The sequence below is a fragment of the Podarcis vaucheri genome (assembly GCF_965113315.1).
Source record: "Podarcis vaucheri genome assembly, chromosome: Z".
Taxonomy (NCBI): domain Eukaryota; kingdom Metazoa; phylum Chordata; class Lepidosauria; order Squamata; family Lacertidae; genus Podarcis; species Podarcis vaucheri.
In genome coordinates this window covers 42837067-42859692 of record NC_138758.1, presented here as the reverse complement: position 1 = coordinate 42859692, position 22626 = coordinate 42837067, and the positions used below count along the sequence as shown (strand labels likewise).

At 46.6% G+C, this 22626-nt stretch overlaps 1 protein-coding gene across 2 annotated transcripts in view; it reads right to left on the bottom strand.

Annotated features, from left to right (window-relative positions):
- ARRDC1 (arrestin domain containing 1) overlaps positions 1–22626 on the bottom strand; it is a 52492-nt gene that overhangs the window by 9966 nt on the left and 19900 nt on the right. For both annotated transcript variants that reach the window (XM_082208961.1, XM_082208960.1), the window contains exon 2: positions 17278–17388. In XM_082208961.1, the coding sequence (XP_082065087.1) occupies positions 17278–17388 (111 nt within the window). The remainder of the gene's footprint in view (positions 1–17277; positions 17389–22626) is intronic.

The window sequence follows — 22626 nt, the reverse complement described above, 5'->3', positions numbered from 1 at the left end:
AGTCTATACATATCAACAAATTCTTGTTGGAGCATCTTTTGGCCATGTATTCTTCTACACATTTCCATTCCTGGTTGAGATTTTGATTAGGGTTGATAATCTAATCAAAATCCATCTTACGGGAGACTTGTAAGCAGGACCCAAGTGCCACCCAACTATTCAGACAATGAAGAAATGGGACCGATTCCGTCACACGCGTGCCGTTACAGCTAATGTCTTGAAAGGTAAAAGTAAAGGGACCCTTGACCGTTAAGTCCAGTAGCGGACGACTCTGGGGGTGTGGCACTCATCTCGCTTTACTGGCCGAGGGAGCGGGCATACAGTTTCCGGGTCATGTGGCCAGCATGACTAAGCCACTTCTGGCAAACCAGAGCAGCACACAGAAATGCCCTTTCCCTTCCCGCCAGAGTGGTACCTATTTATCTACTTGCACTTTGAGGTGCTTTCAAACTGCTAGGTTGGCAGGAGCTGCGACTGAACAATGGGAGCTCACCCCGTTGTGGGGATTCAAACTGCCAACCTTCCAATCAGCAAGCCCTAGGCTCTGTGGTTTCGACCACAGCGCTACCCGCGTCCCTGTCTTGAAAGGTAAACCAAGCTTATTCTACAGACAGAAGCTGAACAAGTTCCACCCGAGGTCCCTACGAGGGAGAGCTCTCTATCACATGAGGCAATTTTGGCCAGCAACCTGGATGGCTTCAAAAGAGGATTAGATATATTCATGGAGGAACAGGCTGCTGGCCACAATGCCTCTGTTTCACCTCCACTGTTGGAGGCAGTCCACCTCTGAGTGGCAGATTCTGGGAATCACAAGGGGGGTGGGGAGCGGGGCTGTTGGGCTCAAGTCCTGCCTGTGGGCTCCTCATTGAGGCATCTGGTTGGACACTGTAGACTAGAATGTTGGACCAGATGGGGCCCTGGCCTCATCCAGCTGTAGGTCTCTTTTTATGTTCTGCGTTCTTACATTCTTACATAGAGTACAGTGGTACCTCTGGCTGCGAATGGGATCCGTTCCAGAGGCCGGTCCACAACATGAAAAGAGCACTACCTGAAGCGCTGTATCTGTGCAGTGCGATTTGGTGCTTGTGCGCATGCATGAAGCGCAATTTAGCGCTTCTGCGCATGCGTGAGCGGCAAAACCCGGAAGTAACCCTTTCCGGTACTTCCGGGTCGCTGCGGGACATAACCTGAAAGAACGTAACATGAAGTGGACGTAACATGAGGTATGACTGTATGAAATTTACTAGTTGCTACTTCAGGTTAATTAATAATCCACAGGCCTTCAATATCTCACATGAAAATGTTTGACTTCGTACGATGAGGGTGAAAGAAGCTCAGTTTAAAAAAATAAAAAGAACACCAACTATAAATGTATTTTTCACTGTTTAAAAATAAATAAATAAAAAAGATTAGGATAAATGCTGTCACCAGCATACCGTTTAGTAATACAAGTACACTCTAAATGTTGCTTGTAGATCTTCATAGCTTGGGATGCAAATGAAGACATGTGAGAAACTGAATCAGTTCCCATTTAATTGTGACTCTACCCAATTAACACTTCCCAAAGGCAGCAGATGAACCCAATGCATCTATCATTTGAATTTCACACCCCTCCAAATTTTGCAGGGCGGATCTCCAATTTTTAAAAGTATGTAAAAAAAGAGTATATACTTGGGGAAAGTGTACATAAAAATACATACTATACTGATGAAAGCAATATAAAAACCTATACTATATTAGGGGAAACTGGCTGCAAAAGTGCAAATTATTATACAAAATTACACACAATTTGCATATATCAGAAAAAATGCAAACATCTTTCAGAATCTTTCAGAAGAAAGATTGTATGACCTTGTGATGTTGTAATTATGTATCTGTATCTATATGGTGTTGTGCTTGTATGATCGTATGATATTATGATTGTAAGATACAGTGGTACCTCGGGTTTCAGACGCTTCAGGTTACAGACTCCGCTAACCCAGAAATAGTACCCTGGGTTAAGAACTTTGCTTCAGAATGAGAACAGAAATCGCACGACGACAGCAGCGGGAGGCCCCATTAGCTAAAGTGGTACCTCAGGTTAAGAACAGTTTCAGGTTAAGAACGGACCTCCAGAACGAATGAAGTTCTTAACCCGAGGTACCACTGTATTGGGATCTTATGACTGTATGATAATGTGATCTTGTGATTGCATGATTTAATGATATGGCTGCAAAATATGATTGTATGATAATATCATTATTGTGTGATATTATTATATGAACTTGTAAACGGGGCATTTGTGAGGGTGGTTTGAGGGGAAGGTCCCAAGTGCTGCCTCACGGGGTACAAATGACCAAGAGACATGGGTGGTGAGGGAGCTGCTGCAGTGACCAGCAACACTTATGCCATGTTTGTCACAAGTCTTGCCCGAGAAGGTGCAAAACTACACTCGGTTGCTGAACGAAAAGGCACAGCAACTTGAGCTCACTAACCACACTCTGAGCTACTGGCCAAGAGGAGGAATTCCTTGATAAAGCAGAGTGGACTGTCCTGGAACAGTGATGCAGATGAGGTCCCTCTAGGGAGGTGGAAGATCTCCCCATGCAGGAGACAAACCCCTGGAGGAACACAACACGCGGATGCGAGACTGCCAGGATCCACGTATTACTGGAGCTGCAAGGTTGATTCCATGCCCTCACCTTGGACACTGATTCTGGGCCAGAGGAGCAAGGACAGCAGTTGCAGACCTCAGAATACACCAAAATGTCTGTGGAAGGCACAGTTTACAGAACCATTTCTGCCGTTCCTCAGAGGAGGAGGAGATGAGTGGTGGCGGTAAGGGACTCCCTACTTAGGGGGGCAGAGGCAGCAGTGTGTGGAGGTAGCAGGATGTCCTGGGAGGTGTGAGTCTTCCAGGTGCAAAGATTTATGATATGGCAGAGAAGCTGCCAAGTCTTATGAAGCCCACTGACCCCAACACCTTCCTTGTGATTCATGTAGGTACAAATAGTACTCCACACACAGCCTTCGATGTAGAGCAAGGGACTATGAGATTGGGTGGGACGTGGGTGGCGGTGTGGGTTAAACCACAGAGCCTAGGGCTTGCTAATCTGAAGGTTGGTGGTTCAAATCCCCACGACGGGGTGAGCTCCCGTTGCTCGGTCCCTGCTCCTGCCAACCTAGCAGTTCGAAAGCATGTCAAAGTGCAAGTAGATAAATAGGTACCGCTCCGGCAGGAAGGTAAACGGCGTTTCCGTGCACTGCTCTGGTTCGCCAGAAGCGGCTTAGTCATGCTGGCTACATGACCCGGAAGCTGTATGCCGGCTCCCTCGGCCAATAAAGCGAGATGAGCGCCGCAACCCCAGAGTCGGCCACGACTGGACCTAATGGTCAGGGGTCCCTTTACCTTTACCTTTATGAGACTGGGCAGGAAGCTGAAAGGCGTTCAGGCATAGGTGGATTTTTCATCCCTCCAACTCCCATCAGCCCCACACAGGATGCCCAATGGCCAAGGATCCCATGAAGGGAGGATGGGAGCTGTTATCCAACAACGTTGGCTACCCCAGTGTGCTCAGCTTCAGGCTCTTCTGTCCTACAAACTAGGCTGAAATATTATACCCTGCCTGGCCACTAGGGGGATCAGCAATAACTTTTCAACTACAGGTACAAATACAGGGTAAGTCCTTTAAAAGAGGTCGTGTGGATACAGAGTACGTACACGTGTTCCATGGGGCCTCTTTTAAAAAACTCACCCTGTATAAATTAAGCTCGGTGCAATCACCTATTGTCTAGTTCTGGCACACTTGGAAAAATTAACTGTACCTGTACACCACACCATCCCCTCCTTAGACAGTACAGTGGTACCTCGGGTTAAGTACTTAATTCATTCCGGAGGTCCGTTCTTAACCTGAAACTGTTCTTAACCTGAAGCACCACATTAGCTAATGGAGCTTCCAGCTGCCACCACACCGCTGCTGCACGATTTCTGTTCTCATCCTGAAGCAAAGTTCTTAACCCAAGGTACTATTTCTGGGTTAGTGGAGTCTGTATCCTGAAGCGTCTGTAACCTGAAGTGTATGAAAACCGAGGTACCACTGTAATGCGTATTGCTTCATTTACTTCACAGCTGGAAGAGCCATAGTTCACAGGTAGAGCATCATGCTTTGCATGCAGAAGGTCTGAGCTTCAATCCCTGCATCTCCAAGTAGGATTGTGTGAGATCCCTGCCTGAAACCCCGGAGGAGCTGCTGCCAGCCAGTGTAGACAATAATGAGCTACATGTGCCAATAGCCTGATGCAGTATAAGGCAGTTTCCTGTGTTGCTGAAGCCTTGCTGTGTCTGGGGGCCCTCCTGCTCATTCTGCTTAGTGCAACTCTGTACACCCAGCCCAGAGGCCTTCCTTGATGGCACCAATGACTCTGCCTCCAAAAGGTGTATAGAGGAGCACAGCTTAAAGGGGAAGCCACCCCTTGACCTCTGTGCAACTTGTGGAGGAAACAGCTGCAGTGCTGTGCTAAATGTATCCCAGCATGACTCCAAATTTGTAACCACTGGGAAATGCAAATCCCATACAACTGTAAAAGGAAAAATAAACTGCTAAGATTTTTTTAAAGCATGTGAAGGCTGTCAGCTGAGCAAAGACTGCTAGAACAAGGTGGTCCCCAGGGCCGGATTTAGGTTCAATGAGGCCCTAAGCTACCGAAGGTAATGGGGCCCTTTAAATGTGATATTTTAGGGAGCAGGCTAGCAGGCGCAGGGCCCATTACTTACATCACAGGAGCCTACAGAACACAAAACACTGTTGCTATATGTAGGTTTTGTTTTTTTGTTTTGTTTTTTCATCTTATATTTTGGAAATGTACATCCAGTTTGTTTTTTCCTTTAAACTTTTTTTGGGGGGCCCAAGAGAGTGAGGCCCTGAGCTATAGCTTGTTTAGCTTACACAGTGGTACCTCGGGTTACATACGCTTCAGGTTACAGACTCCGCTAACCCAGAAATATTACCTCGGGTTAAGAACTTTGCTTCAGGATGAGAACAGAAATCGTGCTCCAGTGATGCGGTGGCAGCAGGAGGCCCCATTAGCTAAAGTGGTGCTTCAGGTTAAGAACAGTTTCAGGTTAAGAACGGACCTCCGGAACGAATTAAGTTCTTAACCTGAGGTACCACTGTACATAAATCTGGCACTGGTGGCCCCTATTTAAATGAAGAAGTACCTTTATGTGAAAGTAGAGTACAGTGGTACTTCGTGTTACATACGCTTCAAGTTACAGATGCTTCAGGTTACAGACTCCGCTAATCCAGAAATAGTACCTTGGGTTAAGAACTTTGCTTCAGGATGAGAACAGAAATTGTGCTCTGGTGGTGCAGTGGCAGCAGGAGGCCCCATTAGTTAAGTGGTGCTTCAGGTTAAGAACAGTTTCAGGTTAATAACAGACCTCTGGAACTAATTAAGTACTTAACCCAAGTTATACAACTTAAGAAGAACTGCTTGCTCCTATATAGGGCCCAGTATGAGGCTGGCTGTTGCTGAAGCAACATTAGAGCTCTGCTTCCCTTCCCTTCCCTCCCCTCCCCAACACTGTATCTTTGTTCTCTTCTGGCATTTAATGTGCACAAGGAAGTTTAGCATCTCCTAGCTGTGGCAGAGGTCAATGCTTGCAGCACGACAACTACCTTCTCTCCACAACCCATTATTTGAGTACTGAGCCCAGCAAAATATCTCTCTCTCTCTCCCCTCCCCAACAAAATATTTCCCTTGATTGTTGAGAGAAAAGAATAAAACTTGGTGTCTACAGTCTACTGTGTAATTCTGTTTACAGAGCAAACAAAAGCCTAATCCCCGCCCCAGAGGGGGAAGAGGAAAAGATGCAATTGACAGCACTCACAATACATGAAGCAGCACCTCTCAAACACGGAGAGTTGTTAATAAAAAGAGACTTGCTGGTTAGTGACTTTAGGCAACTTCACAGAGTTAAGCAGACAGAGGGCTCATCCACAATTCTTCTCGTCCCCAAACATCAGTCGGGTTTTCTGTGCATTTATGTTTGTTCTGATTCAGTGTTAATCAGTGGGTTAAAAAGGAGCAGGGTAAATGAAAAACCACTCAGGCTTGTGCCTGGAAAGCATAGGACAAGAGGAAGTTTGGATGAGCCCAGGGAGTGATACATTTGAGAGATGGCTTGGGGTGATGGGCCAAGGTTTGCACACAGTACAGGGGAATGCAAGGCTGCCTTACAAGAGGGTTGTCGCAAAGATGAATGAAGGTCTGCCAAGTTCTTCACACATTCTAAAGTGTGCTGTGCTAGACGCCAACAGCAATACTAGGTTGGTGTTGTTCTCAGAGGTTGAGGTTTGAACTACACTCCCGCTGTGTCCTCACTAGGAAGTCTGCAACAAAGCCACTTTCAGCTTCTTGTCTGTGTGATGGGGAGGGGGGGAGATAATGACAATGACCTACCCTAGAGGGTTGTTGTAAAAGGGTAATGTGAGCAAGCAGCAGGAACTGCTGGATCCATGTGCAGTGGACGCTCAGGTTGCAAACGTGATCTGTGCGGGATGCACATTCACAACCCACAGTGGCACGTCTGCACATGTGCGGGTTGTGATTCAGCACATATGTGCATGTGCCAAGAGTGATTTAGAGCTTCTGCGCATGCGCGACAGCCAAAACCCAGAAGTAACCCGTTCCAGTACTTTCAGGTTTCGGCGGTCCGCATCCCGAAAAAACACAACCTGAAGCATCTGTAACCTGAGGTAAGACTGTAAAGAAGCCCATAGCTCAGTGGGTAAAAGCCCCTGGCATTGCATGCATAAAGCACCACTGTCAACCCCCTGGCATCTCCAGCTAAGGGCATCAAGCACAAAGGCTGGGGGCTGACTTCATCCCCAAGGCCTCAGACAGAAGTTAAAAACTCCAGCAGACACTACTACTCTTCCCAAGTCACCTTGACTCTCCTCAAGTTACCTTGGTCCAAGAAGTCTTGATCAGAGAAACAGCCCTTTTTTCCCTTCAAGATTTGCTCAAAATGCCATTTCTGCCCCATTAAAAATAAAAAAAAGTCTTGATCATGGCAGACAGGAGTTCAGTGTATAAAATTCTAGAAACCATTCAGGGCTTACTTCATTCCCAGAAGCCCGAACAAAGGGCTCAGTGTCTCCCCACACAAAAGCTTTTCCTGAAATTTGTTCACAGCTAAAAATACCTCTGAGAGAAAGTCATTATGCCTAGAGGCTGCTAGGTCAGATTCCACCTGTAAATGCCCCTCTCCCATTGTCCCCTTTGTCCAGGGAGGGAGACCGGCAGGGGGTTAGGTGGGAGCAGTGAACTCAGTGGAGAGATAGCTAGGAAACGTCTTGGAGAGCGTCATGCCTTATTTCTGCAGAAAGCCATATGGAGCTTTCATTTAGAAAGAAAAGAAAACTGAGCAGTATATATTGATGGTCTGCCAGTGTAAGCAAGGCTTAGAGCAAGATTTTCCGGTCGAGCCCCTCCCCCTGCTCCAGGCACAGACAATAAAAGCAACAAATATTTTGAAGGATGATTTGTCGGTTTTCCGTCAAGTTACACACTAATTTATCGTTGAGGTAATTGAGTGGTACCTCAGGTTATATACGCTTCAGGTTACAGACTCTGCTAACCCAGAAATAGTGCTTCAGGTTAAGAACTCTGCTTCAGGATGAGAACAGAAATCGTGCTCCAGCGGCAGGCCCCATTAGCTAAAGTGGTGCTTCAGGTTAAGAACAGTTTCAGCTTAAGAACGGACCTCCGGAACGAATTAAGTACTTAACCTGAGGTACCACTGTACTTGCACAGATTTCACCAGCCAGCAAGATCAGGAAAGGAGGGGTTTTAAAGATTGTTTAAAAAGACTGAACATGCCAGAGCTACAATTCCCAGTAACCCTAAACTACAGTTCCCAGGAATCTGTTTTAATGTGTGGTGTGTACACAGCCTCAATAGTTATAGTGGGAATTCCTTGCAGATTACCACAGTGCCTGGAGACAATCCATCAACCCACAGCAGTGACCAGAGGTGAAATGACCACAGGGAGGACAGCAGAGAGAAGAAACGCCATGATGCACCTGTAGCAGCAGAACCAACCACTTTCACCTGCCCCAGCTGCAACAGAACATGTCTCTCCTGTATCGGCCTCTACAGCCACAGCAGGCGCTGCAACTCTCCAACAGTTTGACTTCATCCCCAAAGATGCACTCCTCCATTGTCTCCTGAGACAGACAGATGCCAACTCAAAACACACACACACAAAGGCTGGGGACACTCTGACCTATAACTCCCATCAACTCCAAAACTTGGGGCTGATAAGAACTGGAGTCCATCAGCATCGAGGGGGGGGGTCAAAGGTCTCCCAGCTTTGTTTTCCTTTAATTGCTGGGAGTGTGGCAGGGATAAGGCTTGTTCTTTTTATTGTATGTACAGTTTGTATGAGAGTTGGGGGTTGGGGGGATTTTGTGTTGTATATCATTTTAATTTGGTTTTTAATTAATTTTATCCATTTTAATTTAATTCATTATTAAGTATCACTGAAACATCTCCCCCCCCATAACGCGATTAACCAATAAAATAACAAGCCAAAAATCCTAAGCTCTGAATTCTCTGCCCATTGACATTTTCCCCCCTGTGATGCTTTTTATTTGATTTTCTTTCGTTATACAATTACATATTCCAATCTATACTTTAACTTATGTTAAGTGTAAAACAAATCCAAATAATATCCACATTTCTTCACCCGACTTCCCACAACCACACTGCAGCTTCTTCTATTCTATTTTCTTTTTAGCTGTGTTGATTACCTTTGTTATCTCATTTACACACAATAAATAACATATCTATCTGAATTTTAACTTTGTGAAATTTAGTCAATACATATCAAGGGTTTGATTTGGGAACAATGTTTTATAATATATTCTTCCATACTTTCCCACTCTTTTAAGTTTTTGGTTTGATTGTTGCCCAATTACCATTGACATAAGGCAGGTACCTTTGTTGTCTTGTTTTGTGTGCCTGCTAAAAACACTTCTGTTTATGCACGCCTCCCCAGACATGTGAAGTTGACATATATTTTAATCTGTATTTTTACCTTATAACGCATACTTTTAATTGTTGAGTTTACTCATTCTGCTCTTCTCACGAGTTGTTTTTTTGCTGATAATTTCAATGTTGATATACTTTGTAAACTGCTTAGAGGACTTATATGCAGTTAAGCGGAATCTATCTTTTGTTAAAACACTAATAGTAAAATACACACTGATAGTAAGCTAACGAAACACAAAAACTTGCTATCCATCTTTTGAAATGGCAATAGAAATATTTGGCCTCTTTCGACCCTGAAGGTCAAAATATAAGCAAGAAATATAAGCAAGACCCTTATATAAGCAGGAACCCTCTCCCCTAGTACTACCTACTTCGCCCTCTCCCCTCTGAGGTGCAGATAAGTCTGTGGGATAGAGGCCAAGTTTCCATGGGTTTGAATGCAAGCATATCTCTGCGCCTTTCCCATCCCATCCAGGTGGCTGCAACCTGCCTCACTGGCCACACTGCTGAATTGTTCTCTAGAATATAATAACAAGGCACAGGTTGGGTGCTTTGGAGGAGGCGATCTGGTTTCAGAGGAGAAGAGACACTCGAAACATGAGCAGCAAAGGTAACTTCATCATTTTCTGTGAGGGAGGCTGTTTGGGAGCTGCAAGGAGCCAAGAGTGGCCAGATCCTGTCTGCTGGGGAAGAAGAGCTGCATTCCGTGGAGCAACAGTCGAGGGGCTTGGAACACCCATTTCGGAACAAAGTAATTTATTATGTTCCTTCTAGCTCAGTACAGAGCAGGCTTGTCCCAACTGTTTCTGCCCCAGGACCCACTTATAACCCAAACTTGCATTGCGGAACCACTGCTTAATCCTTTACCATATACGTATTTACATGATGCTAGCAGGCCTGAGACATCACCTTGCCAACAAAGGTCCGTATATTAAAAGCTCTGGTTTTCGCAGTAGTGATGTATGGAAGTGAGAGCTGGACCATAAAGAAGGCTGATAGCCGAAGAATTGATGCTTTTGAATTATGGTGCTGGAGGAGACTCTTGAGAGTCCCATGGACTGCAAGAAGAGCAAACCTATCCATTCTGAAGGAAATCAGCCCTGAGTGCTCACTGGAAGGACAGATCGTGAAGAAGAGATCTCATGAGAAGAGAAGACTCCCTGGAAAAGACCCTGATGTTGGGAAAGATGGAGGGCACAAGGAGAAGGGGACGACAGAGGACGAGATGGCTGGACAGTGTTCTCGAAGCTACAAACATGAGTTTGACCAAACTGCAGGAGGCAGTGGAAGGCAGGAGTGCCCAGTGTGCTCTGGTCCAGGGGGTCACGAAGAGTCGGACACGACTAAACAACAAGCAGGGCTGAGAATGTCCCCTGTCTGAAACCCTGGAGAGCTTCTGCCAGTCAATGAAGACAATACTGAGCTTTATGGACCAATGGTCTGACTCAGTATAAGACAGCTTCCAGTCTTCCTATTCACTAGTCATCTGCCCACTAACCAGTTAAGACTGCATATATTCAAACCTATTTTGGCCTCTCCATCTGAAGGTGGAAAAGGAGAATGAGATAGAAAGCTTATCATTTGAAGCAAAAGCAAGCTGGTCGTATCCACTGCGACACTCCTGTATCACTTACACAGTCATGGTTTTCCTAAAGAATCCTGGGAAGTATAACTCATTAAGGGTCCCAATAGTTGACTGGAGACGCTGTATCTCCACCACAGAGCTGAAGTTCCCACAGTTCCTTGGGAAGAGGGACTGAGTGTGATGACCTGTCCTGAAATTGTACCTCTGCAAGGTGAAATTTATTTATTTTTAAACTTGAGGTAACCTTTTCCCCTTACCTTTTAAAAATTCAATAATAATTATTTTTTGTCTGGGGCCAAGGGGTATACACCTGAAACCAAAAATCCACTTATATCAATAATCAGTAAGTTGTGGCCGTTTCTAATCCAAACCATTGTCTGCTTGAGTTTATTATTCATTTCTTACATTTAGCCACTACCCAGGGAGGGAGGTGGCACTGTGACTGGCTCCACAATAAACTAACCAACCAACTTTGTGGTGAGTTCCCCCACCTTTTTTTTTCAGGGGGGAAAAACTGGTGAGGTGAATAGGGGTCTCTTGACAACTTTCAGAACCTTTAATGAACTATGGTTCTCAGGGTTCTTAGAGGGAAGCCCTCCTTGTTACAGTGGCCTGACAGAAGAAGAAGAAGAAGAAGAAGAAGAAGAAGAAGAAGAAGAAGAAGAAGAAGAAGAGTTTGGATTTGATATCCCGCCTTTCACTCCCCTTCAGGAGTCTCAAAGCGGCTAACAATCTCCTTTCCCTTCCTCCCCCACAACAAGCACTCTGTGAGGTGAGTGGGGCTGAGAGACTTCACAGAAGTGTGACTGGCCCAAGGTCACCCAGCAGCTGCATGTGGAGGAGCAGGGAAGCGAACCCGGTTACCCAGACTACGTGACTACCGCTCTTAACCACTACACCACACTGGCAGTCTTACATTCTCCATTCCAGCACTGAATAAACCAAAGGCTTAGTTGAGCTAACAAGCATACAACCTTACTGGAAACCAATTTGGTAGTGTATGGTGTGTGCCATTAGGTACACACACACACAAAGTAACTTGGCACAAATGATGATGCAACAAAGTCAAAAGGGATAGCTGTGTGTGGAGCAAACAGCTCCAATACAAAACTCCCTCTGCTACCAACCCAGCGAATCTTACTTTTGACACGAGGGAAGGGAGGAAGGAGGGAGACTTCTACCCAGTTTCACATGTTGAAAACCCACATGTTTATACAAGAAACCAAGAACCGTCTTCATCCTGTTCTAGATCCAGGTGCCAATTAGAGGAGGTGGGAGTGAGGTAGGGAGAGCCAGGGGGGCCTTTGGGTCAGAGTCACAAGTTCAGACATTTGTTATATATTTATACACATCAGCCCAAACGTGATGCACTCTTTCAGCTTAAAGCTCCAAATTTCAGCAAAGTATAGTTGTGATTTAGTAAGAGACATGCATTCTTCCCCCCACCCCCGTGAGTCATCAATACTTTTTTTAAAAAATGGCCAGGGGCATTGAAAGCTGGAAGTGGCACAGGCCTCTCTGGACCTCCGAGAAGGTCTGCTGATGGACCTCTGTGGTCTGAGTCCGTCTGGTGACTCAGCTCTTGTGCATGTAGTAAGCTGCTGTTGAGAGGTTTATGTGACGCACAAACAACTCCACCTGGTTGCAAATGGAGGTGATGTCAGAGGAAGGATGGGAATTCAGACACAGAGGGGTAGACATAGCCAGGCTTGTATCTGCACACGTGGCTTCAGCTTGCTGTCTGAAGGCATGGAAGAAGAAAGGGCCCTTTTTGGCTTGCTTTCTGGAGTGCAGACAGACTACCCAGCCAGTGGGTCAGTGTTGCTTCCCCAAAGACTCTGTGAAATGTTTTACAGGAATGAAGGAGGTCCAGGTGCACCCAGAACTACCAAGTTCCCATTAACCTGGTACCAGTTTACCTTAAAAAATCACCTTACTCCATGAAGGCCTGTCCGAATGCTCCATTCTGCAGAGGAGGCAGGTGCCACGTAACGCTCATTCTGCATTTGTAGGAAATCAATCTTTTAGTGTGGCAGCACCTGCACTTTGGAACTCTCTGCCTATTTACATCAAGCATAGACTTCCACTATACTCTTTTCAGTGCCTGCTAAAAACATTTCTGTTTAGGTAAGCTTACCCAGATATGTGGTTAAACAACAGAGCCTAGGGCTTGCTGATCAGAAGGTCGGCGGTTCGAATCCCCGCGACGGGGTGAGCTCTCGTTGCTCGGTCCCTGCTCCTGCCAACCTAGCAGATGTTTTGGGACTACAGTTCCCATCATCCCTGACCACTGGTCCTGTTAGTTAGGGATCATGGGGGTTGTAGTCCCAAAACATCTGGAGGGCCAAGTTTGCCTATGCCTGGTTAACACTGATCTGGGCTCCCACCCAGGCCCTGATGTCAATTAGCAGAACTGCAGTAAAGATGAGACTAATGTAACCATTAAAGGTTAAAAGAAAAAGAAAAAAGGTAAAGGACTTCTGGACGCTTAAGTCCAGTCAAAGGCAGCTATGGGATGCAGTGCTCATCTTGCTTCAGGCCAAGGAAGCTGTTCACAGACAGCTTTCCAGGTCATGCGGGCAGCATGACTAAACCAATTCTGGTGCAACAGGACTCTGTGACAGAAGCCAGAGGGCACAGAAATGCCGTTTACCTTCCCACCACAGTGGTACCTATTTATCTATTTGCACTGATGTGCTTTCGAACTGCTAGGTTGGCAGAAGCTGGGACAGAGTAACAGGAGCTCTCCCTGTTGCGGGGATTTGAACCACTGACTTTCCAATCATCAAGCCCAAGAAGCTCAGTGGTTTAGAGCAAAGTGCCATCCACTCCCTCTAATGTAACCACTAAGCCTGGTTAAGATAAACCGCCTACAGTTTCATCTAAACTTACCTCCTCTTGTAAGAAACGCTCCGAATTATCTAGTAGTTTGTGAGCACCACGGCATGTTTTCCCTACAAAACCAGAAGACAGTGGCCACAGAGGCTGTTTTTCACTATAATACTAGCACTTGGAGGTTACCTAATGAAAACCTACAGACCAGGTAAATTCAGGGAAGGCAAAATAAATTGCTTCATGCAACAAGCAATTTATAGAGGAACTAGGTGTCGCAAGGTGTGACGGACACAGACTTAGGCGGCTTCCGAATGGAGTTAGACAAATCCATAGACAAGATGTCTAATCAATAACTTTTGGCAAACAATAGCCAGGTAGAACCCCCATGTTCAGAGGCAGCATGCTGACAAATTATCAGCAGAAAGATGCCCTACAGCCTCTCAAGAGCCAGTGCCCTTTAAAGAGTCAGAGCCCAGCAATCCAGATTCGGACTGGAGTACGCGTCTGCTGCAGAACTTGCCAAAACACTTGGAGGGATGAAATCCTCAGCTGGTTTTTTCCGTTTTGCTCTGGGCATTTAAAGGCAGAAGAGGAACCTCCTACTGAAGGCAACAACCTGAAGTTTGTTCTCTCTCTCTCTCTCTCTCTCTCTCTCTCTCACACACACACACACACACACAAAAACAGGGCTCTAAGCAAGATCCCAAGGCCACCTGCAACAGCAAAGGAACACCGCCTTGTGGGGCTTGAGGATCGAAGCTGGAGCAAGATTTCGGCTCAAGGTGTACAAATAGCTTCCCCTTACCTTGCTTCAAAGTCCACAGTCAAGCAGAAGTTGCCAAGCAAGTCTGGCTGCTCCCTTCGGCCACATTTCCCATTTTTTTCAGTGCGTCATTTGAAATTCCTCTGCTCTTACACACCCTTCCCATCCCCTCCAGTGTACATTTACTAACAAAGCACCACTGTGCAGCAGTGGCTGCTGCTGTTTTTCACCAACTAGTTTCGATGCTCAAAATTAATCTGTGCCCTTTGCAACCTGTTTGCCAGCCAGTGGAAGGCGCCGATCATTCAACCCTAGAGTCTCTGGAACGTGGCCAGGTCCCCTATACACCTTACACCATGGATCTGTGCCAAGTGGCTCAGGAATCTTTCAGGTGGGCAGGGGCTCTTTTCAAGAGGAGGCAGCCCCCAAAGAAAGACACTGTTCCCACCAGGGAGGAAGCCATTGTGCCCAGAAAAGCAATTTTTTTGTACTAGTTAAATGCCCTTCCTTCTGAGGGACAGGATGTATGCAAGAAGGAGAACTTGCATTCTTGCTGGGAGCACACTGGTTCTCTTTAATATGATACTGCCTTACATTGTACATAGGGCTGCCCTTGAAGGTAGCAGGGGAACTGCAGTTAGTACAGCAGGGGCCACCAACCCTCCAAGGCCCACTTGAGCACATTTGGGGGTTTGGGAAAGTTCTGTAGGCGCCACCAGCCCAGCCACCTTTCTCTCTGCTTCTCTGAACTAGCAAGAGACAAATGATTACAGTGGTACCTCTGGATGCAAACGGGATCCATTCCGGAGCCCCGTTCACATCCTGAAGTGAATGTAACATGCAACTGCGCGCATGCGGGTTGCGTTTTGCCGCTTCTGTGCATGAGCGTGACGTCATTTTGAGCGTCTGCGCGTGCGGCGAAACCTGGAAGTAACACGTTCTGTTACTTCTGGGTTGCCGTGGAGCATAATCCGAAAATGCTTAACCAAGGTATGACCCTTCACCCTAAGGTCCCAGCACAGGGTACAGCATTAAAGCACAGTATTATAAGGAATTTTAAATTTAAAGCGCACAAACGTTTTGCTTTTTCCAAGAGTTCTTGTTAAAAGCTGTATACCCAGTGGAATTAATCTGAGCCTTGAAAAGCATATAGAGCCGAAAGTGGAAGTGGGAAAGGGTGTCACTCTCTCAACTTCCTCCTTCAGCTCAGGGCTTGATCTCCTTCTGCAGGGCCTGTAAGACAGAGCTATTCTGCCTGGCCTTCAATCTGAATTAGCCTGATCCTCTCTTCCCTTTTCTCTTCTATGAAGAAACCCTTTCTGGGACCCCACATTTCAATTCTTCCCTGGTCTCCTTGCTGGCCCTAGTAGGACCAACTTGGCCAGTTAGCCCTGGTGATCATTTGATGTCTACTGCCTGGGTTCCCCCCCTGCCCAAAATGACCCCAGAATTTTTGAATTTTATTGATATTGATGCTGCATTTTACGTTGTATTTTATGCTATTTTTAATCATTGTTTTATATTTGCTGTTAGCCGCCCTGAGCCAGATTTTTAAACCGGGAAGGGTGGGGTATAAATGAAATAATAATAATAATAATAATAATAATAATAATATGCACTTCTCAAGTGTGGTGGTGGAGAGGTAATGCCCCTCAAAACCAGTGCTTTAAAAAAAGAAGAAAAGGTGTCAGTATTCACCACGAAGCTGTTACAGCAAGTGCTACACTTTTAACATTTGGAAGAAAAAGGTGCTGGTACTGTGAAGTTAAAAAGCAATACTCACCACCAAGAGGATAGTAGGTGGGGAGTGGGTGCAAGTGAAACACCTCAAGGGCTCAGTTACAGATAGGTAGCCGTGTTGGTCTGCCATAGTCAAAATAAAAAAATTCCTTCCAGTAGCACCTTAAAGACCAACTAAGTTAGTTCTTGGTATGAGCTTTCGTGTGCATGCACACTTCTTCAGATACACTGAAACCAGTGTATCTGAAGAAGTGTGCATGCACACGAAAGCTCATACCAAGAACTAACTTAGTTGGTCTTTAAGGTGCTACTGGAAGGAATTTTTTTATTTTGACCTCAAGGGCTATCACTCATGACCAAGAGGACACAGGGGAGTGGGGGACTCAAGAGATTCATGGGCACCAGAGGAAGACCCTCTTAAATACAGAACCTTGCCAATGCTCAATAGTTCCTCCGGCTTCCAATCCGTTTCCAGTCCCAAGGTTCTGGTGCTCATCTCTAAAGGAGGTGTGGGGAACCTCTGGCCTTCCAAGAGTTTGTTGAACTGCAACTCACATCAGCTCCAGCAAGCATGGCCAGTGTGGCCAGGGATGACAGGAGTCAAAGTTCAGCAACACCTGGAGGACCATATGCTTCTTGCACCTGCTGTAAAATCCCACATGGTTTGGGACCTGCCCACTCCCATTACCAACCCACCTGCAAACCAAGGTCACCTGCCAATGCTGTATTCAGGATGCCCTGCAAGATGCAAGGCAGGTGGCAACTAGAAGGGGAAAGGCAAGAAGAGCATTTTCCACTTGTTAAGCTCTTCCCCCCTGCCAAGCAGACACCTGGTTTTATAGCATCTTCTAATAAAAGGCGAAAGGGCCAATGGTTTGGCTCAATATAAGGGGAAAAGCACAATGGCCTCATAATACCGGGGTAGGGGGAAAACTGTAGTTACCGATTGACCCATTGCATATCTACCCCTCCCCCTCTTTTCTCCAAGGAGCTCAAAGCTAGCCTTACTGGTTTCCCCCTCCTCATTTAATCCTCACAACAACTCTGTGAGGTAGGTGAGGCTGAGAGGTAGTGACTGGCCCAAGGTCACCCACCAAGCTTCATAACCAAGTGGGGATTTGCACCCAGGTCTTCCAGGTCCTAGTCTGACATTCCAAAGGCAGAGTTAGAGACTTATGCATAGCTGTGCTTTGACTTTTACCAGCTACCAGGAAAAGAGTATGAGACCTCTTCAGGAGACAGTACAAGTCCTTGCTGCCACACAACTGTTTCAACAACCAGACCCATCTACATCCAGAGTTTCCTCCTCCAATCATACCTTTATCAGCCATTGAAAGGGTTGTATTGAAGTACTGCTCCTCCACAGTCCACGCAGTGTCATTTATTTTGCTGGAGACCCCACAGGAACCCACACAGCTCACCTTGATAGCTGGAAAGGAGAAGAGAAGAAGAAGAGGGGAGGAGAAAATATTAGCTTTCTTGGCAAGCCAAAATAAAGAGTATCAGTATTTATCAGCATATCAACTTAGGAAGCTGCCCAGTGCTGAGTAAGGCAATCAATTCTCTGAAGTTGAGGAACCTTGTGGCTCCCTAACTATGCTCTGTTAGAAGTCCAGATGTTGCTGGCACCAAGCCGTGACAGGGTGTTCTCGGTGTTTTAAAGCAGTGGTACAAATATACCCAAGGTTCCTCTAATACAGACCTGTCCAACTTTTCATACCAAGTGGACCACAATAACTGCCTTGTGGGGAGGGACAGGAGTGAGGGTCAACATTTGATGCCCCACCAGCCCTTGTGCTGCCTTCCCAAAGCTGAGTAAGTGAGGCAGCAGGCTTTGGGAAGGAGGCATGAGGCTCTGGCACGGTCCTAGAGCCCTCACGCCTCCTTCCCAAAGCCCAGCATCTCAATAACCAGGCTTTGGGAAGGCAGTGTGAGGGCAGTGGGCCATCAAATGTTGCCAAAGGCCACCAAAAAAGTCCCCACGGGCTTTGTGCTGGGCCACCCTACCATAATACCATGTCTGTATGCCATATTAAGAGTGGGACAGAATGAAGAAGTTCTATATTGCCCAAAATGTTCTTGTGTCCTGCCCCAAATGATGAACATACAGACTTGGCACTGGAAGAGATTCTCTCTCTCTCTCTCTCTCTCTCCTCCCTCCCTTTCTCTTTCTCTCACACAAACAAACACGCACTGTACTTGCAACCCAAATATTAGAATACGGTATTTTTTCTCTATAAAGCAATCACCCAATTTATGATTTAGGTACGTCTCCTAGCAACGCCTTTCTCTCTTATGCTATTCTTGGCGGGGGTAGGCTGGGAGGGTGGAACCAAGCAGTTTTTAGCACATATCCAATAGCAATGTCCTTCACAGTGTCCTGGCAGCTTGTTGACCCAATAGAGGGTTCTGTCAGTACCACGGGGATATTTTGTCCACGTGCCCCTGCACCCTCCAAAATCTGCTGCAGATGGGTGGTAGGGCAGAACAGCATGACTGGGGATAGAGGGAATAGGCAAAAAAATGGCTTCCCACTGCAGTGCTGCTGACAGAATCCTCCGCTGGACCAGACAGCCATCTGTCAATAATGCCACCCATTGCAGACAAAGCTTAGTACAGAGTTTCAGTTAAGCAAGGTAGGTATCTAAGCCACCAATTGTGCTCCAAACTAAGTCTGCAAACCAGCTCCAAAGTCCCAGTGAATTAAATCAGCTTTTAAGTTAAGATACCCACTGCTTTCAGTGAATGCCATGTCAACTAAAAAGGATAGGAAGCTGCCTAACACAGAGTGAGACCCTTGGCCCATCAGCTCAGTAGTGTATACACTGACTGGCAACAGTTCTTTTTGGGGCTTCAGAAAGAGGGCGTTCCTAGTGCTTCCTGGAGATGTCTGGGATTAAAACCGAGACCTACTACATGCCAGGTTCACGGAGCTGCAGCTCTTCACCCACATAGCCAGGAAATGTATGCCAAGCTACACCCTCATTGCAAGGAAGCGAAAGCAGGAAGAAAACAACACAGAAATCAGTTATGAAGAAATTATGCTTTTTTAAAAAACATCCATAATTATTGTTTGCATCTGTCTGTCTTGAGAGATGACAGAGTCTGCCTTTGGGGATGAAACCAAACCTCTGCATTAGCAGCACTAAAATGACCTCCCTGGAATGCAAGCCTGGACAGTGTGTATGGAGGTCTTGGGCTGCCAAGATGAAAAGACCTCCCCTCTCAGCCTCCCTGATGTGGTCCAAAGCAAAGCAGAGCAATACATTTGGCACCAGCTTGGCTGCAGAGTTGCCAGAAGGAGGTATACAAGGTGCCACCCAACCACCCAATCTTCTCCTGCAAGGCAGCAGAAGTTTAGAATCAGAGTTTTCCTTCTCCTAGTGGGGCTACTTTCCCAGGTTGGTGAGCCCCATCTGCCCCGCACTTCCCTCTACAGCAGCCTTTCTCAACCTGTGGGTCCCCAGATGAACTACAACTCCCATCAGCCCCAGCAAGCATGGCCAGAGCTCAGGGATAATGGGAGTTGTAGTCCAACAACATCTGGGGACCCGCAGGTTAAGAACTACTGCTCTACAGCATGGGTAGGCAAACTAAAGCCCGGGGGCTGGATCCGGCCCAATTGCCTTCTAAATCCGGCCCGCAGACGGTCCAGGAATCAGTGTATTTTTACATGAGTAGAATGTGTGCTTTTATTAAAAATGCATTTCTGGGTTATTTGTGGGGCATAGGAATTCGTTCACTCCCTCCCCCCAAAAATATAGTTCGGCCCCCGACAAGGTCTGAGGGACAGTGGACTGGCCCCCTGCTGAAAAAGTTTGGTGACCCCTGCTCTACAGCACATGCAGAAACTGCCTTCCTGACCATTGGAGCCACTCTTGGTCTTTTTGTCTACTCAATCTTCCAGAGCCTGTCTTCATGTGCACAGGAAGACCCTAACTCACCAAGGATTTCAGACCCATCGGCTGCCCTCACCTGGTTTAGCCAGCCAGTCAAAGCCATTTCCTAGGGTGTGGCTGTTGCTACAAGATGACAGCTTCCAGGAGCCCCAGGTGAGAGCTGAGTGCAGAGTGGGGACCAAAGGTGGGCAAACCGCCCCAGAAGAAGCACAATTTGTTCCCTACCAGAGATACTACCCCTCCCCTAACACCAGTGTTAGAAACTGGGATAGGACTGGTAGGAGCCATGGGGCTCATGGGACCTAGGTTGCTGGCGCCAAAACAAAATGTCTTTTTTTCTTCTTTTGCACTGCTACCGGACCAGGCAGCCGTGCAGCCACACACCCCCCCCCCCAATGCTGCTGGGTGAATCAGGTGGTCTGCTGATTTTGCCATGTCTTTTGCTATGGCACTACTGCACAAAAAACATGATTCACCCGGCAGTGGGGGGAAAGGGGATTTGTTTATTTAACTTGCTGCTGGGCTAATCAGGGGGTCTGCAGGGTAGCAGCAATTTATTTATTCATTTATGCTGCCAGGCAAATCAGAGGTTTGGTGGGGGTAGCGCGACGGCAAAAGGCGCAAGGTCTTTTGCTACCACTGTGCTCGACAGACCAGCTGATTGCAGGCAGGCAAGTGGAGGTGCCAGGCACCGAGGGTGGCGCCAGGACATTTCGATCCAGTCACAAAAGGAGATTTTTTAAAAAGAGAACTGGAACTGATTACCAGAGTCTCCTAGGACCACAGAGGGTTGCCACATACCATAGTTGGTTCATCCAGCCCTGGCTGGCAGCAGCTGCCCAGAATCTCAGGCAGAAGTCTTTCTCAGTACCTGATCTTTCTTAGTTAGAGATGCAGGATAATTTTGAACGCTGCCTAACAACCCATACACCTCATTATTTCTTTGTTTGTTTGTTAAATACTGTTTGTTTTTATACTGCCCTTCATTCGAGGATCACAGGATAGTTTAAATATAAAAACACAAAAATACATAGCATAGTTACAAACAAAAATAAGAACACTTCCCAATACAGTTTAAATGGCCATAGATTATTTAATTAGCCAAAGGCATGGGGAAAGAGGAATTGTTTTGTCTGGCACCTACAGATTAATAATTATAATTATTATTTTTTATGATGATTATTTGTACCCCGCCCATCTGGCCCATCTCTCCAACAGAGATTAAGAATACATTAAAATGTCACACATTAAAAACTTCCCTGAACAGGGCTGCATTCAGATGTCTTCTAAATGTCACGTAGTTGTTTATCTCTTTGACATCTAATGGGAGGGCGTTCCACAAGGCGGGCGCCACTACCAAGAAGGCCCTCTGCCTGGTTCCCTGTAGCTTTGCTTCTCGCAGTGAGGGAACCGCCAGAAGGCTCTCTGCGTCTGGCCAGAACGATGGGGGTGGAGATGCTCCTTCAGGTATACTGGGCTGAGGCTGTTTAGGGCTTTAAAGGTCAGCACCAACACTTTGAATTGTGCTTGGATATGTAAGGAAGGTGCCAGGGAAGCCTTCTGGGGAGAGCATTCCACAAATGGGGAACCACCACAGAAAAGGCCCATTGTTGTGTTGCCAGTACTCCGGACCTCTTGTGAAAAAGGCACACAAAGTAGGGTCTCAGGGGATGATTGCAGCATCCAGGTAGGTTTCTATGTGGAGAGGGACCACATTTCAGGCTTCATAGGTCAAAATCCGCACTTTGAATTGGGCCCCAAAACTAATTGGCAGCCAGTGCAATTGGGCCAGGATTAGCATTATACAGTGGTACCTCGCAAGACGAATGCCTCGCAAGACGAAAAACGCGCAAGACGAAAGAGTTTTCCATATTTTGAGTCGTTCCGCAAGACGAATTTCCCTAAGGGCTTGCTTCACAAGACAAAACGTCTTGCGAGTTCTTGCAAGTTTGTTTCCTTTTTCTTAAAGCCGTTAATAGCCGCTAAGCCGCTAATAGCCGTGCTTCGCAAGACGAAAAAACTGCAAGACGAAGAGACTCGTGGAACGGATTAATTTCGTCTTGCGAGGCACCACTGTATGCTCAAATCATCTTGCCCTGGTGAGCAACCTAGCCACCGAATTCTGCACCAGCTGAAGTTCCTAAACCATCTTCAGAGGCAGCCCCCTGTATATTGCGTTGCAGCAATCCAGCCTAGAGGTTACCAGAGCATAGAAAAGAGAAGTTAGGCTATCCCAGCCCAGATAGGGGCACAGCTGGACCACTAGCCAAAGCTCATTGAAGGCAGTTTGCACCACCGAGATCACCTGAGCCAAGAGACAACAATAGATCCAAGCTATGTACCTGCTCCTTCAGAGGGAGTGTAACCCCCTCAAGAGCAGGCAACCTCCCTTCCATCCTGTCTAGTGAACCACCCGCTATTCCAGTCTTATCTGAATCATAGAATCATAGAGTTGGAAGAGACCACAAGGGCCATCGAGTCCAACCCCCTGCCAAGCAGGAAATCTGGGCTGAGTTTCAGTTTGTTGGCTCTCATCCAGTCCATTACTGAGGCAAGGCAATGATCCAGCACATCCGCTGTCTCACCTGCAGAGGTAAAGTGGAAGTAGAGCTGTGTGTCATTAGCATACTGCTGACAACATACTCTAAACCTCTGAATAACCCCACTCAGTGGTTTCATATAGATGTTAAACAGCATGAGGAATAAAACTGTAACCCACACTGAAGGCTCCACGGGGCCGAAGAACATTCCCCAAGCATCACCCTCTG